This window comes from Ochotona princeps, chromosome 11 (assembly GCF_030435755.1).
Source record: "Ochotona princeps isolate mOchPri1 chromosome 11, mOchPri1.hap1, whole genome shotgun sequence".
In the NCBI taxonomy this organism is placed as follows: Eukaryota; Metazoa; Chordata; class Mammalia; order Lagomorpha; family Ochotonidae; genus Ochotona; species Ochotona princeps.
The window spans coordinates 59,935,977-59,950,329 of NC_080842.1; the positions used below are offsets into that span (position 1 = coordinate 59,935,977).

The window sequence follows — 14,353 nt, forward strand, 5'->3', positions numbered from 1 at the left end:
CTGCTTTCCCAGGCCACAAGCAAGAAGCTGGATGGGAGCAGCCGGGACAGGAACTGACACCCATTTGGGACCCTGGTGAATGCAATGCTGGGCCCAATCTTTAAAGTTCTAGAGGCTGTGAAATTGCAGTGAACATAGAAATGAACACACACTTTTCACTGCCAAGATTGCTACACAGTTTGCTTAGCATAAAAGGAGAACATGTGACATTATTTTGGCTTAAAGATATAGAATAAAAATTCTAGGAAATGAAATATAAAGCATGAGGAGGGGGCTTTGAAAAATTCATGGAAATGTGGGCAATTGACATATTGTCTAAGTTGCTGGTTAAAACAACTACAACTGAGAGCCTGGGTTCGCATCATAGCTTGTGTGTGTCTGTGTATGTGTGTGTGTGGGTGTGCTTCTCAACTAACTTACAGGTTTTCACAAGTATGTGAAAAGATGGCCTTGAAAGAGGATGCAGCTTTCCAGGGAACATTTTGATATCCCCATCCATGCCAGTCTCATTATCTCTACCTCCAGAACTTGACTGAGATAACCTATAGGAAATCACCCACAAAGTAACATGCATGTGTTATGTTTCAAAACATGTGTTTATCCTAACTCTTTCTATCGAGCCCCTCTTACTTGTAGCTTATTATTTGTTGAGAAATGATCATTTTTTTTTTATCTGAGACTAACTGGAATACCCTGCACTCTTTCTGATAAAATTTTTGGTGATGCACTGTCGGTTAAGTCAGTCTGTATTTTTCTTTATTTATCCCCTGTGTTTTGGTATAATGAGGAATTACTGTAGCTGTTAATGTAGCATAAATCTTCAATTTTATTATCCTCCCCATCAGCAAGCTATTCTTGTGAAAATTGAAGCTAAAAGTTATTTGATAAATGTTCCCTCCTCCTCAATAGTGAAAACTTGCCTAAAATCCATTTTTCAAGGGGCTTTTTCCAAAGGTTTAGAGTTCCTCCAAGCCTTTAAGATGTTGGAAATGTTATTAAGCATTTTGATTTCTTTTCCTTTCATCTTCTGTTTAGAAATTAATGTCTGGAAAAATTGGCTGCAAATGTTAAGGTTCTTTAAAGATATGAAATCTATTCATCTGTCTAGTACAACTGCACCATGTTAAATAGAATCAGTTCTTTGCTAGACATTTTAGCCAATCTTGTAAACATTTTTTTCCCTGCCTTCTAAACTCTCAAATGCCTTTTGTTTTCATTTTCAGCACTGGAAAATCCAAGCACTTCTATATATTTTTTTTAAATCAGGATTTCAATACATGTTATTTTTTTCTTTTCTTTTTTTAATAAACATGTATTTTGATTTAAAAAGGCAGACTAAGGGATAAAATGAAAAACAGTGGGGACAAGAACTTCCTTACACTGGTTCATTGCACAAATGCCTGCAACAGCTACAGCTGAGCTGATGGGAAGTCAGGAACCAGCTTATTCCAGGTCTCCCAACTTGGTGCAGGGGCTCAAGGATTTTAGCCATCATCTGCTGCTTTCTCAGGTTATAAACACAAAGCTGGAATAGAAGAGAGGCCACCAGGGCATGAACTGGTGCCCATATGGGATGCCAGTGCTGCAGGTGGAGGATTAGCTTGCTGTGCCACCACACGGCCCCTCGGTACTTTTCAATTTGTGATCTTTGTAAAGCAGAAAGGTGTGATCATATTCTTGTAATTCTCAAAGCAGATGATAGATAAAGAAGTGAAATAAGTACTTTGTGGAGCAGTTCTTTCAATTTCTGTTTCTTCCTTTGAAGTTGTATCTTCTTTTACTGCAGAATGTATCAGTATCCATTATAAGAGGTCTTCTGGCTTATCTTGCAGCATTATTGCTGCATAAAACTTTGTATAAAACTGCAATTCAGAGGCTGTCCCAATGTGTCTGCATATGGACGTACATATGGTGGATTTTGGCTTTAATTTCCATTTTCTTGAATACATAGGCAATGTGTATTCCCATAATGGTAGTTGAGCAATATCTCTCTGATGGCTCAGTTGCTCTCTCTCTTCTGCCTTTCTCTTTCTTTTCCCACTATACAATGGTAGCTTTCCTAAAAGGCCCATTAAAAAAGAAATCCCTAACATCATGCAAGCAGATGCCAAGAAGTTTAAGTTTAGATAACAGTGCCATAATATCGGCTGTTTGGCTAGAGCTGAATTCGTAAATAGAATTGAATGTGATGCTATGATTTGCCTTGCTAAAACATGCAGCAATGCCCTGGGAGAAGCCTCACCATCCATTTCTGTTTACTGACCGTCACAGTGGGCTGCATGCTCTGAGTCAACAGAATTCCAGCCTTCAAGTGAGATGTACCATCTCCATGGAAGTGAATCAGGTGCTCTCTCTGTTGCTGCCTTTCATCTGGTCAGTTACTGTGGCTGAGGCGCGTCTTTTACCGACTGCTTTAGCAGAGTCCCTCCTCTGATGTCAAATGTTGATTTCTGTGAGAACCTTGCAAATGTGTAGCTACACTATATGTCTTACACTTAAATCTGTAAACATGAAGTGTGGAAAGAAAACTGTGAATTTACTAAGCTGAGCCTGTGGGTATGGTATCTGTATGATAAATATCAGAATCCACTCATTCTTTCTCAGGTTTCAACAAGGACTAGACGTAGCCATCATTTATACAACGAAGGTACAGACTGATTGATTAGCAGCATTGGGTTCTGTTAGCCTGTAGTTAAAGTAGTGGTGATATACAGTATGCACTAGGGAATGCCAGAAGCTCAGATTAAGTGGAGAACAGAGTCAAGTAAGGAGTGGGATGCAAGAGGAAGTCCATAATGAAGTGAGACTCAGACTATGCAAGGCCTTGTGGCCCTGCCTAATGATTTCAGGCCTGTTGATGTACGTTAACTGAATCCGTTGAAACATTTTACGTGGTGATGGACATTGCTGGATTCCTGTTTCGTTAGTGTTTTTACTGCGATGAGGGAATAAACTGGAGAAAGGTAAATAAGAACCCAGGAATCCAAGTTAACAGGCTGTTTTATTAGTCGTGTTGAATTAGGAGAGCTGGAATAAAGGAGAAGGACCAGGCAGGAGATTGAAGGCAACAGGATGTAATGCATGATTCCACACATGGAAGGGAAAATACAGGAGGGGTACTCAGCTTTTTGTCCTGAATAAGAAGCTGAAGATGCTTTTTATAAAAAGTTGAGGTTCTCCCCTGCTGGTATGAGAGCGCTAAAAAAGGACCAGGTTGGTCTCTTGTGAGGTGCTGAGGAGACAGCTGGACGAAGATGTCATGTCAGGAACTGGCCATTTGAGTTTGGAGCTCAAAGGAACATTCTTCTCATTTTAAAGCAGAGACGCAAGACTGCGTATGAGTGGTGGCACCATTTAAAAGGGTTGGCTCAACACTCGCTGTATTCACAAGTACTTTGGATGGTCTGCGCTTGTCAGATTCATCGTTAGAAAATCATGAAAAGAAAAGGTTTTCAGTCAATAACACAGGGCATCTCTTTGTCTCTAGCATGCTTTTTATGCCCTTTAAGACTGGAGGTCTGTCATTACAAGCAGAGAAAAGTCTTGGTTATATGTGTACCTGAGTACAGACCAGTGTGAAGTATTTGTGGCATACTATTATTTCTGAGTCTCCTTCAATTGAACGTAAATCTAAGGCCCCGAGTTTATTCCATTGTTGTTTGTCCTTGGTAGACACGGAGCAGTAGCTACGCACGTTCTCTATGTTAACTCTTCATGCTCTTCTGAAACATGTTTCTCAGTCTTGAGAGGTCGTTACTTTGGCCTTATCTTTTTGGAGCAAGGGTCATAGGATTCCTTCTGACATTAAAAAATCCATCATTGTTCTTTCAAAGATTCACTATTGTAATTTTGTATGTATAATCCCTCAATGTTTTACTGTTATTATTTTCCATGATACGATTTTGTGGGTTTATGGATGAAGATTTAGTTCCTTTCCCTCCCCTCCCTCTCTCCTCATTTTCTACCTCCCACCATCACCCCCCCCATATTCTTAGAGAAGTATAGTACTGTAGTAACAGTTACCAGTTACATATTCTGCTATTTAAGTGCATCACAACATTGTAGGTATACACAGAGGTGGGAAATCCTTTTTTTTTTTAAAGATTTATTTATTATTATTGGAAAGCTGGATATACAGAGAGAAGGAGAGATAGAGAGGAAGATCTTCCATCCGATGTTTCACTCCCCAAGTGAGCCGCAACGGGCCGGTGCTGCGCCAGTCCAAAGCCGGGAACCAGGAACCTCTTCCGGGCCTCCCACGCGGGTGCAGGGTCCCAATGCATTGGGCCGTCCTCGACTGCTTTCCCAGGCCACAAGCAGGGAGCTGGATGGGAAGTGGAGCTGCCGGGATTAGAACCGGTGCCATATGGGATCCCGGGGCTTTCAAGGCGAGGACTTTAGCCGCTATGCCACGCCACTGGGCCCGGAAAATCCCTTTTTTAAAAAGGGTTTATCCTCAAGCTTTAAGATATTCCTTCTAGATTTGACAGGTTATGAACTGCTAATGACTTTCAGATCATGACGATATTGACTCATGTGTAAAAATGAGGCCACACCTCTCTGTTCTTAAAGTAAGAGCAGATTTATTGGCAAAGTGAAATGTATAGCCTCTTTTATTTAGTGCTTATTCTTCAGAGGCTAAAGGCTTAAAACAGCGCAAATTTTAAATTTGTATTTCTCAGATCATTGTCTTTAGAGCATTCGCATCAAAATGATTGGAGTATACTGGATAAAAATGAAGATTATTGAATCTTGCCTTCCAAAAACAGTCTTAACACAGCTTCCATAGACTGCAATAATTTAGAATTTTAACAAGCACCTCAAGTGATTCTTTTCTATTAGAGTGTAAGAACTTTTGCTGACATCAATGTTTGCGTCTGTCATCCTTAGGTTAAGAATTAGATCACACGTGGTAGGCATTTTTCAGCTGTTCAATGAAAACAATCTCTGCACAAACCTCTTCTCTAACACATAAGAGTTCACTTTGGTGAAGATCAGAAATCAGTAGGAAAAGTGATACAAAGAACAGCACAGAGAAGGACGCCTGTGTTCGGTCCTGTCCTCAGCTGTAGCCTATGTTTGGTTGAATTGGCAGGTGTATGCATACTTACTCTGCATGCCTGCACCTTTGTAAACCGTTTGGAGATTGAGCTGCTTTATTACCTCCAGAATGAGTTAAATCTCTTCTTCTTCCCTCCTTCCCCCAACCCCGCAGGAAGAGCGCCGGGTGATTTATGTTGGTAAAATCAGACCTGACACAACACGGACAGAGCTGAGGGACCGTTTTGAAGTTTTTGGTGAAATTGAGGAGTGCACAGTAAATCTACGGGATGATGGGTGAGAATCTTCAAGATTATTTCTTGTTTAGAAGCTGACGTATGTAAAAAATTATGGCCATAAGATTACTGGGATGGGAGTTGCCAATGTAAGTGCTTTGACAGGTGACATGTTGAGTTCAGAACCTTATTTATTTTCTTTCATCCCTATTTATTAATCTTTCTAGTTGAGATTTCCTGTCCCAGAAATAAGTATTTAACTGCTTGACAGGACAATCACACTGATAAATGGATGCAGTGGCTCCGACATGAGCCCTGGCACGATCTTCCCATGTGGAAAGGGTTACAGTCCTGTATGCTAATGTCTCTTAACCAGATATGGGCTTCTCTGCTTTGTACCTTACAGAGACAGCTATGCTTTCATTACCTACCGATACACCTGTGATGCTTTTGCAGCTCTTGAAAATGGATATACCCTGCGCAGGTCGAATGAAACAGACTTCGAGCTGTACTTTTGTGGACGCAAGCAATTTTTCAAGTCTAACTATGCAGACCTAGGTATGGATTTTATTGTACATGGAATGAGGAATCCATAGCAGAACCGACAAATGAGAGTAAACATAACTTGTGGGCCTTGTGGACTGGACCATCACTTTATTTTATTAGGAGGAATGTTTGAATATAGTTTTTTTTTGAGGAAAGTAAATATGGCAATTTTAGAAGAAAAATACCAAGGTTTTGGTCATCAGGGGCAGAAATACGTTCTTTGTACTCCCCAGGCGCGGAGATTCTCTGCTTGGATGTGTGTGTTTGTGTGTTGTTTTAATTTAGGCGCCGACACATTGTGCATGTCTACATGTCTTTGTTTTATGTTCTTGTGTGTATTGTTATCTTATATTTATTTCTGTGCCTGTCCCAGATGATTTTGTATAAACTACAGCTTCACTATTATTGTTTTTATGGAACAGAATATGCCAAAGTTTTGTTCTTTTTCCACATTATTTCACAAATTCGGGAGGTACACAAATTGGGATGAGCAAATAAAACGTCACATGTTGACTTACATTATATTTACCTTTTTAAAAGAAAAAAAAATGCACCGAAAAGTAAAACAAAGCCTGGTTACACGTCAGCGGTTTCCATGTGCTAGGCACCATGCCAGCATATTGTCAGCATTTTCTTATGAAATTATCAGAAGTATCCTCAAAGGTAGATATGATTATCATTGCCATTTAATAGATAAGGATATAAAGCATACATATACATCGGGTTTTCTTTATTAGAAACGTCATACAAATTTAAAGAGTGAAGTTTGGAAAAGATAAAAGAAATAAATTCAATGATAAGTAAAATCATCCAACAGCCTGTCAGAGTTGTTGCCAGTCAGTGAATTGTCTTCAAGGACTTACAGTGTTGAGTTTCTTATAACCAAGGTCACATACAAGTGTACACTCACACACTCACACACAGTCTCCCAAAAGGTCATGAAAAAGATGGATTAGAATACAACCATGCATACATTTTAAACTATTTTGCACCATATTCACCTTTAATTCCATTCTGTCTGAACTTTATTTAAAGTGTTGTGTGCATATGTATATATTTTCTTCACTTACCATCAGGATTGACACAATAGAAATTGTTGTCAGAGGTGGGATTTGGATTGACTAGTTAAGATGCTGCCCAATTCCCACATGGGATACAAGTCCCAGCTTTGCTCCCAATTGCAGCTTGTTGGAAGCTGCATCTTGGAAGGCAGCAGGTGACAGCCCAAGCAGTTGAGTGCTAAGGATCTCAACTCCCAGCTTCAGATCTGGCCTTGTCTCAACGATCACGGATATCTAAAGGCTGAATTGCTGTTCAGCTCTGTAAATCTGTGTCCCTCTCTTTTCCCCAAAGACGAACATGTGCAAGAATAGGCAAAAATAATGCCTCACATATTTGAAAGAGTGTACAATATTTTTGACAAATGGTGTCATTATAACTCATCATTCTATTATAGCTAAGGAATTATTCTCTTTAATTTTTGATATTATGGATAGTGTAGTACATCTTAATTTTTCCATTTTTAATTTTGGCCCTTTACATGTCATATCCTGTGTGATGTGTGCATTATAAACCTTTAAATTCTGTGAAGAAAGAACGGCAAGTAACAAATATCTTGTGTGTATGATGTGACAGTTTTAAGTCAATTGAAATTAAATTTAAATTAGCATTTAAATGTTCTTCAGCATTATTAGAAATCTATTTGTACTTACTGTGGCTTTGTGTAAAGAAAGGAATATCAAATACAATGATTTCTTTTCTCCCCTCCAACGAAGTGATGTCTTCCTGGAGTAATTGATATAGGTGATGTGCATTGTTCAGAGGGAATATGCTATAATTCACTTCACAAGCTAAATAGATAGTGTGAAGGAGGGGAGAGGCAGTTGACTGTTAGAGAGATAGAGGCCTAAGGAGGAAAATATAAAATGTGGCAAGTCATTTGTTCAAATGTTAGCTGATAAAAACAGTCAAGACAGATTGAAGTCTTGAGTTGATTTGACTTATTTTCTTCAGTGATATAGGCCAGGGTGTTTCTAGTCTCTCAAAACATCTAGAGTTTAAAATAAGCTACCTAGAGGGACCTGTGGATTGCAATTTATCACTGGTCAAGGGAGGATTGGATGGTATTTCCAAATTGAATGGAACATCCCTGAAATATTGCTAAAGAGGATGCTGCTCTTCTCCTTATCTCCTTACCTGGCCAACAGCAAGAGGAGCATCCCTATTGTTAAGCTTGCACTGTATTCTCTGAAAAGCATGCTTTACCTGCACTGTAGTAGCATAGGCTTTGCCATTACCCTCCAGCTTTACCTTGGCACGACAGGCAGTTTTCCTGAGTATGGGCTTGGTGCACTCAAAGAAGCTCTGAATTTTTAAGTCTTGCAGCTTTCTATGTAAAATATGCTTACCTCTGACCTTAGAGAAACAATTCAAATCTCCTAGCTCCTTGTTGTTTAGTAGTAAACTCCATTATAATGATTTTTGAGATTAAATGTGTGAAGTTCTTAACAGAGTTTGACATATCATAGGTGTTCCATAAATGGTAGGTGTTTACAATCTAAAATGATGGCCATGAGAAGTTAAAACTTAACAATTTTTTTGAAAATGGACACGTCAACACTGGAGGCCAACTTTGGAACTCAGAATTCTCCCATGTCTTGTCTCTCACACTCAGTAGTTCAGGAAACGAATTGGCACTAAACATAGTGAATATTAGAGTATCCAGCATTCTTGGAGGGAGTCGGAGTCTACCTGTATACCAGGAGCAAAGTGAAAATGGTGTGACAGAGATTCATGTTACAGAGACAGCAAAATGACTGAACGTTTTGGACAAATGAAAGCAACTTTTTGTTTCAATTTACTCCCATCAGATTAGCTTTTTTTTTTCTCTCTACTATTTAGACTAGTTACTCCTCATTACCATATTATAATGAAACATAATGCTTCCAGTTTTATTTGATCAGCCAGTTTTATAAATTAGAGAAATGGAAGAAACTTGATCAAAGTTATTGAGATAAACAAAAGTTTGAGTTCTGATTGTTGTGAATCTTACATATTTCTATTTACTTTCTTTCAAGCAATGGTTGTTTCTAAAAAGCCTCAATGAAGTATTAAAAACAAAAAACACAGAAATTATAACTTATTGCATTAGAATAAAAGAATGATCATCTTTATGAATGCAATATTTTTCAATGTGAGTTAGTTATACATATGTGTATAAATATGGTATAAATAACATATTCATCACAAATTTGTTAGTAACTTATAGAAAGTTTTTATGTTATCACTATCCTGAATAGAAACATGTAGCTTCACATCTATATTTGCATTCATTGGTAAAGCATTCCCAGATCCAACTCAAATATTGTCACTCTTGTTTTTAATAATATACTAGTGTCTGAGATTCATACATTCACTCAACAAATAGTAATTTGAATACATAACATGTCAGTAGTTTTTCAGGTATTAGAAATACTAATGTGATACAATTTATTCTTGTTAATGTAGTATTAATATTTGCATCAAGTTCTTTTGAAGCAGATTGGTTATTGAGTTATTCCTATAAAGTTTCCATTATACTGAATAGTATTCTAATACTTTGTTATTGTTGGGAAATAAAATGGTAGAGAGGGTGTTAGTGCCTAAGAAAATGCAAGGGATAATAATACCTCTTCTGGGACAAAATGTTTCTGGGTGCTTACTAGGTGACAGTATGCCTGTGTAAGTAGATAGACATTTGAGCACCAAAACTTGACAGGGAAAAAATTGTCATGAAACTGCTTTTTAAAAAATATTTGCTCATGGAATTAAAGACACTGAAATGCTGAATTTCCTTTAGAATGATTCAGTCAGAAATTTTACACAGTCTCCAAATTCCTTCCAAAGGGAGATATGTGTATACATTGATTTGCATTTTAAGAATAATTTATTTTGAGAAAGTAAGGGTGAGAAAAGGATAGAGAGAGCTGCTATCTGCTAATGAACTTAAAAATGCTTGCAAAACTCAGGGTTTTGGCATGCTGTTAGGAACCAAAAAGTTAGTTGAAGAGACCCATTCACTTGGCTCCTCACCTGTTGACTCTCATGGAGTCAACATTAGCAAGAAGTTTGGATTGAGAATGGGAGCTGAGACTCCAATCCAACTTCTCCAGAAAGGATCAGAGTATCCCAAGGGGCAACTGTACAACTGCCTGCACCAACAGTCCCTGTTTTTGTGTAGGTAATGGTACTAGGCTGACTTATGACAGAGGCTGTCCTTACTGAGAAAGTCTTCCAACTTCATCTGTCATGCAAGTGGAACTCCAAGTTTAAGTTAATCCCTAGTCATGAGATAGATTTTTCTTTCTTCTCTGCAAAACATTTTTTGAGCAGCTGCTCATGAGGTCTTAGTAATACAAGCAAGCTGCTCATTTGTATGTAAAGAATTGTGAGACTTTGTTGTAATTTATCAATTGAATAGTGGCAACATTATTGAAGCAGGGGGGCATTTTTGTCCTCATCTTTTGTTGGAGAAAGATTGTAATTATTGTTGATTTTTACTGGAAAAAATAAAAACAGGAACCAGAGATGGCAATTGTAAAAGAGAGTAAGAAATGAAGCAATTTCTATATTTTAAATGCAGGATGATGAAAATAAATTAAGGTTTGGAGGAAAGAAAATTGGGCTGGTGTTACAGAGCATGGGACATTGAAATTTTTTTCTGGCAAAGCAGTTTGTTACTACAATGGCTGTCTTTCTGTTCTCCACTACTACACTCTGCTTTAAGCATTTCTTTTATAATTTAGTTTAGGAAAACGTGAATATTCCTATTTTTGTAGAGTTATTAATAACAACAAGCACATTTATAACCTTGGAATATATTATTTCAAAAGAAGGGGTAATCTTTGTGTCGATGGAACTGTATCATGAAAAAAAAAAAAAGAATGTATTTGTAACAGATTTTTTTACTCTACACCTGTGCCACCATTTCTCATTGATAAGACTGACAGAAATATCTGAGTTTTTTGTGAGATGTCAGTGGAGGAAAATCAGAAATGTTTTTCAGAATTTGCACTTTGAATTCAATATTGTTTAAACACGGCCGTTTTGTTAAGAACTGTTTAAGCAGAATGCAAAGCTTGGCAAATTATGTCTCTTGGACCAGCTGGAGAATCTGAGAAAGGATATCATATTATTGATACCTGCATATTTTCCCTCTTCAGTTAATGAGTAAAGAAGTGGAGTGTACTTTCATGAGATATAAAGTATTTCTCTAGACATTCCAACTTGGGGGGGCAGCGTTTACACCCCCATTGTTGGAGTGCTCAAAAGTACTGGAGATGGCTGGTTCATATATCCTTCCTGCCTCAAAGAGGAAGAGCAGCTGGCACATCACACCAGAGACCTGCTCCAGCTGACTCGATAGCTTGCAAAGGATGTGTGGATTCGTGAGTAGACAAGACGAGGCAGAGGAGACATGGACCACTATGGCATGATGCTCGTAATGGACAACTCAGAAAAGTTGCCTTCTTTATTTATAGACAAATTATCACAGGCTTTTGCACAACATCCAATTGTTTCATTTTTACTTCATTATAAAAGAATGATTACAAAAATAATCCTATAAAATATTATCATTATTTTACTTCAGAGAAAATATTTTCAGCAAGCTATTACTCATTCAAACCTGCAGTGACCTGGCTGAAGCCAGGAATTCCACCGTTGGCAGCACATGCAGTTACGTAGTAACAAGTGGTTTACTTATATCCAAAATCGATTTTCACTAAACATAAACTAACTAATATTACTTAAAATATCAAGAGTACAGAATTAAAAGAAAAAGCTCATAAATGAAAGGAATTTATACAAGCATATAGCAGAGATTCTTTATTAAATCTTATAATCAATCATGCATTAATTACCACCACTTTCACCTAGTGCTGATTCAATTGTTTTTTGTTCTTTTGCTAAAGGGCAACTCAGCCATTTTATAGAGGGCCTTTACAATAAAGACCCTTCTTTTTATCTTTATAAACTGTCTTCTTTCCCTAAATATGAGTGCCAATAGAAGATAGAAGTTTTTGTAAATTGTTTCCTTTCCCTAAATATAAGTGCCAATATAAGGTAGAAATGTTAAGCCATTTTGGGGGCAGGGGTTCATATTTGTCTCCCTTTAGAAGATGCCCCATATACTTTCTGTTTTTTGTGGTGAGAAATCAAAATGCATCTTTTCATGTGTTGAAACAGTTAAAAGCGCATGATAAACAAACTCTTTGTACCTCCATGATTGCAATCTGTTCCAAGATACTATTAAGCTGTTTCTTAAGAAAAACGTTACTTATATTAGGGCAAGCTTCAGGACAAAGATAGACACATAACAGGATGTTTGAGACATTGTGGGCTCAATTGTACTATTGTATGTGTGTCATTGCTTTAAGGTTGTTTTTGTCATAACATGATTGATCAGTTTGAGGTGTTATACCAGTTTCAGGAATCACTTCACATTAGCAGAAAAACAACACCACCACCCTCAGGAGAATTCTATGAAACATCACAGAGGTCACTGAGTGTCCATAAAATGGGGTGAGGCAGCAATGAGGTGACCAGAGACATTGTGCCAGGCCTTGCCACACAGCCAGAAACTCCTCGTAGCCTTGCTAACCGAGGAGCAATGCTCATCACACACCCATGCCATCCGACCCAACGGCACGACTTCCTGCAACATTAGGCAAAGTGGTGATCTATGCAAGACATGTTAAGTTTCCTGTGTCTATCCCTGCTCCAGGAATATTTAGATATAAAATGAATCAATAGATGAGTGTTTTTAAAAACTCACAAGTTATGTGTGTGTGTGTGTGTGTGTGTGTGTGTGCAATGAAAGCTAGGAATTATTTCTTTATACTAAATTAATTGGATAAATTGCTATTGAATCAGGCAGTCTTGAATAGGAATGGGTTTTAAGTAAGTGCCTATTGGTACAAGGTGCATCTAAACTGGCTTGGGTTTCTTTCAGATTCAAACTCAGATGACTTTGACCCTGCTTCTACCAAGAGCAAGTATGACTCTCTGGATTTTGATAGTTTACTGAAAGAAGCTCAGAGAAGCTTGCGCAGGTAACATGTTCTCTAGCGAAGGATGACAGAGGGATGGTGAATACCTCACAGGACGGTGTGTCCTTCCCGAACAGACTACTGCAAGTCATACTTAGGATCTTCTCCTTCACGCTGTCTGTATAAAAACAAACAACAACAGCAACAATACAACAAGAACAAGAACAACAACAAAACAACAACAATGGTTTACATGAACACAGCTGCTGAAGAGGCAAGAGACAGAATGCTATCCAGTAAGCACATGTTTATTCATGGGTGTCAGATTTGCTTTCCCTGGAATTACTTGGTGATGGAATGCTTGTATGTGTGTGCATGTGTGTGTGCCTGGAGTAGGGGAAGTGTGTGTATGCACCTGTGGGAACTGGGGACACTTGACTAGAACGTGCAAGGGCAAACCACTTCAAATGGCAGCAGTTCCATGAAGACACACCTAAAACCTAGAACTTCAAAATGTTTGTGATATATATAGATATAGATATGTACATACATATATGTATATACATATTGTATGTATATACATATTGTGTGTATATTATTTGTATATACATATTATATATGTGTATATAATATATATCTATATCTATATATATCAATCAGTTAAGAAGGAAAGAAAACCAACAACCAACCAATCAACCAACCGACCAACGAACCAACCAGAAACCACCCTAAAATGGCAGTCGCTGGTGTTTGAGCATCAGCCTCCGTACTCTATTTTTTAAGAAAGTACAGAGTCAACTTGAAGCAAGCTTCCTCTTGTAACGTAATGATTACATGACAATCCTGAAGAAACCATAGGTTCCTAGAACCAATATCCTGTCTTTCTTTTTCTCTCACTCCCTTTCTCACTCTTTCTCTTTTTTTTTCTCTTTGTCCTTTTGCCATGGAATCTGGGTGGGAGAGAATAATGCAGACACCAGAATGCTATACTTTCCTAACATTTTGAAGTTTCTGCAGTTCATTCTTTGTCCTAATACCCATGTAAATGTCCAAAATGTTGATCTTCCACTGCAAATTTTAGCAGCCTTGTTAATGGTCAAGCGTGCAGCTTGTTCAGCGGTTCTCTCTGAGGAGTGGACACGGTGTTACAGTCCTAAGGAGAGTTAGGTAGAACTCTCTGTGATGTGTTCAGATAGTGTAATTGCTACATTCTCTGATGTAGTTAAGTATTTACAGATGTTAAATGGAGTATTTTTATTTTATGTACATATTATACAACAATGTTCTTTTTTGTTACAGCTATGCACTGTAAATGCAGCCTTCTTTTCAAAACTGCTAAATTTTTCTTAATCGAGAATATTCAAATGTAATTATGAGGTGAAGCAATTATTGTACACTAACATATTTAGAAGCTGAACTTACTGCTTATATATATTTGATTGTAAAAAAAAAACAAAAAACAAAGACAGAGTGTGTGTCCGTTGAGTGCAACCACAAAACGAT

At 37.8% G+C, this 14,353-nt stretch overlaps 1 protein-coding gene across 1 annotated transcript in view; it reads left to right on the forward strand.

Moving 5' to 3' along the window:
* The window catches only part of PPARGC1A (PPARG coactivator 1 alpha), a 97,671-nt gene extending 84,266 nt beyond the window's left edge, over window positions 1-13,405 (forward strand). The window contains exons 11-13 of the mRNA XM_004579175.2: window positions 5,216-5,337; window positions 5,683-5,834; window positions 12,814-13,405. Coding sequence (XP_004579232.2) covers window positions 5,216-5,337; window positions 5,683-5,834; window positions 12,814-12,917 — 378 coding nt within the window. The 3' untranslated portion in view covers window positions 12,918-13,405. The remainder of the gene's footprint in view (window positions 1-5,215; window positions 5,338-5,682; window positions 5,835-12,813) is intronic.
* The last annotated feature ends 948 nt before the right edge of the window (window positions 13,406-14,353 follow it).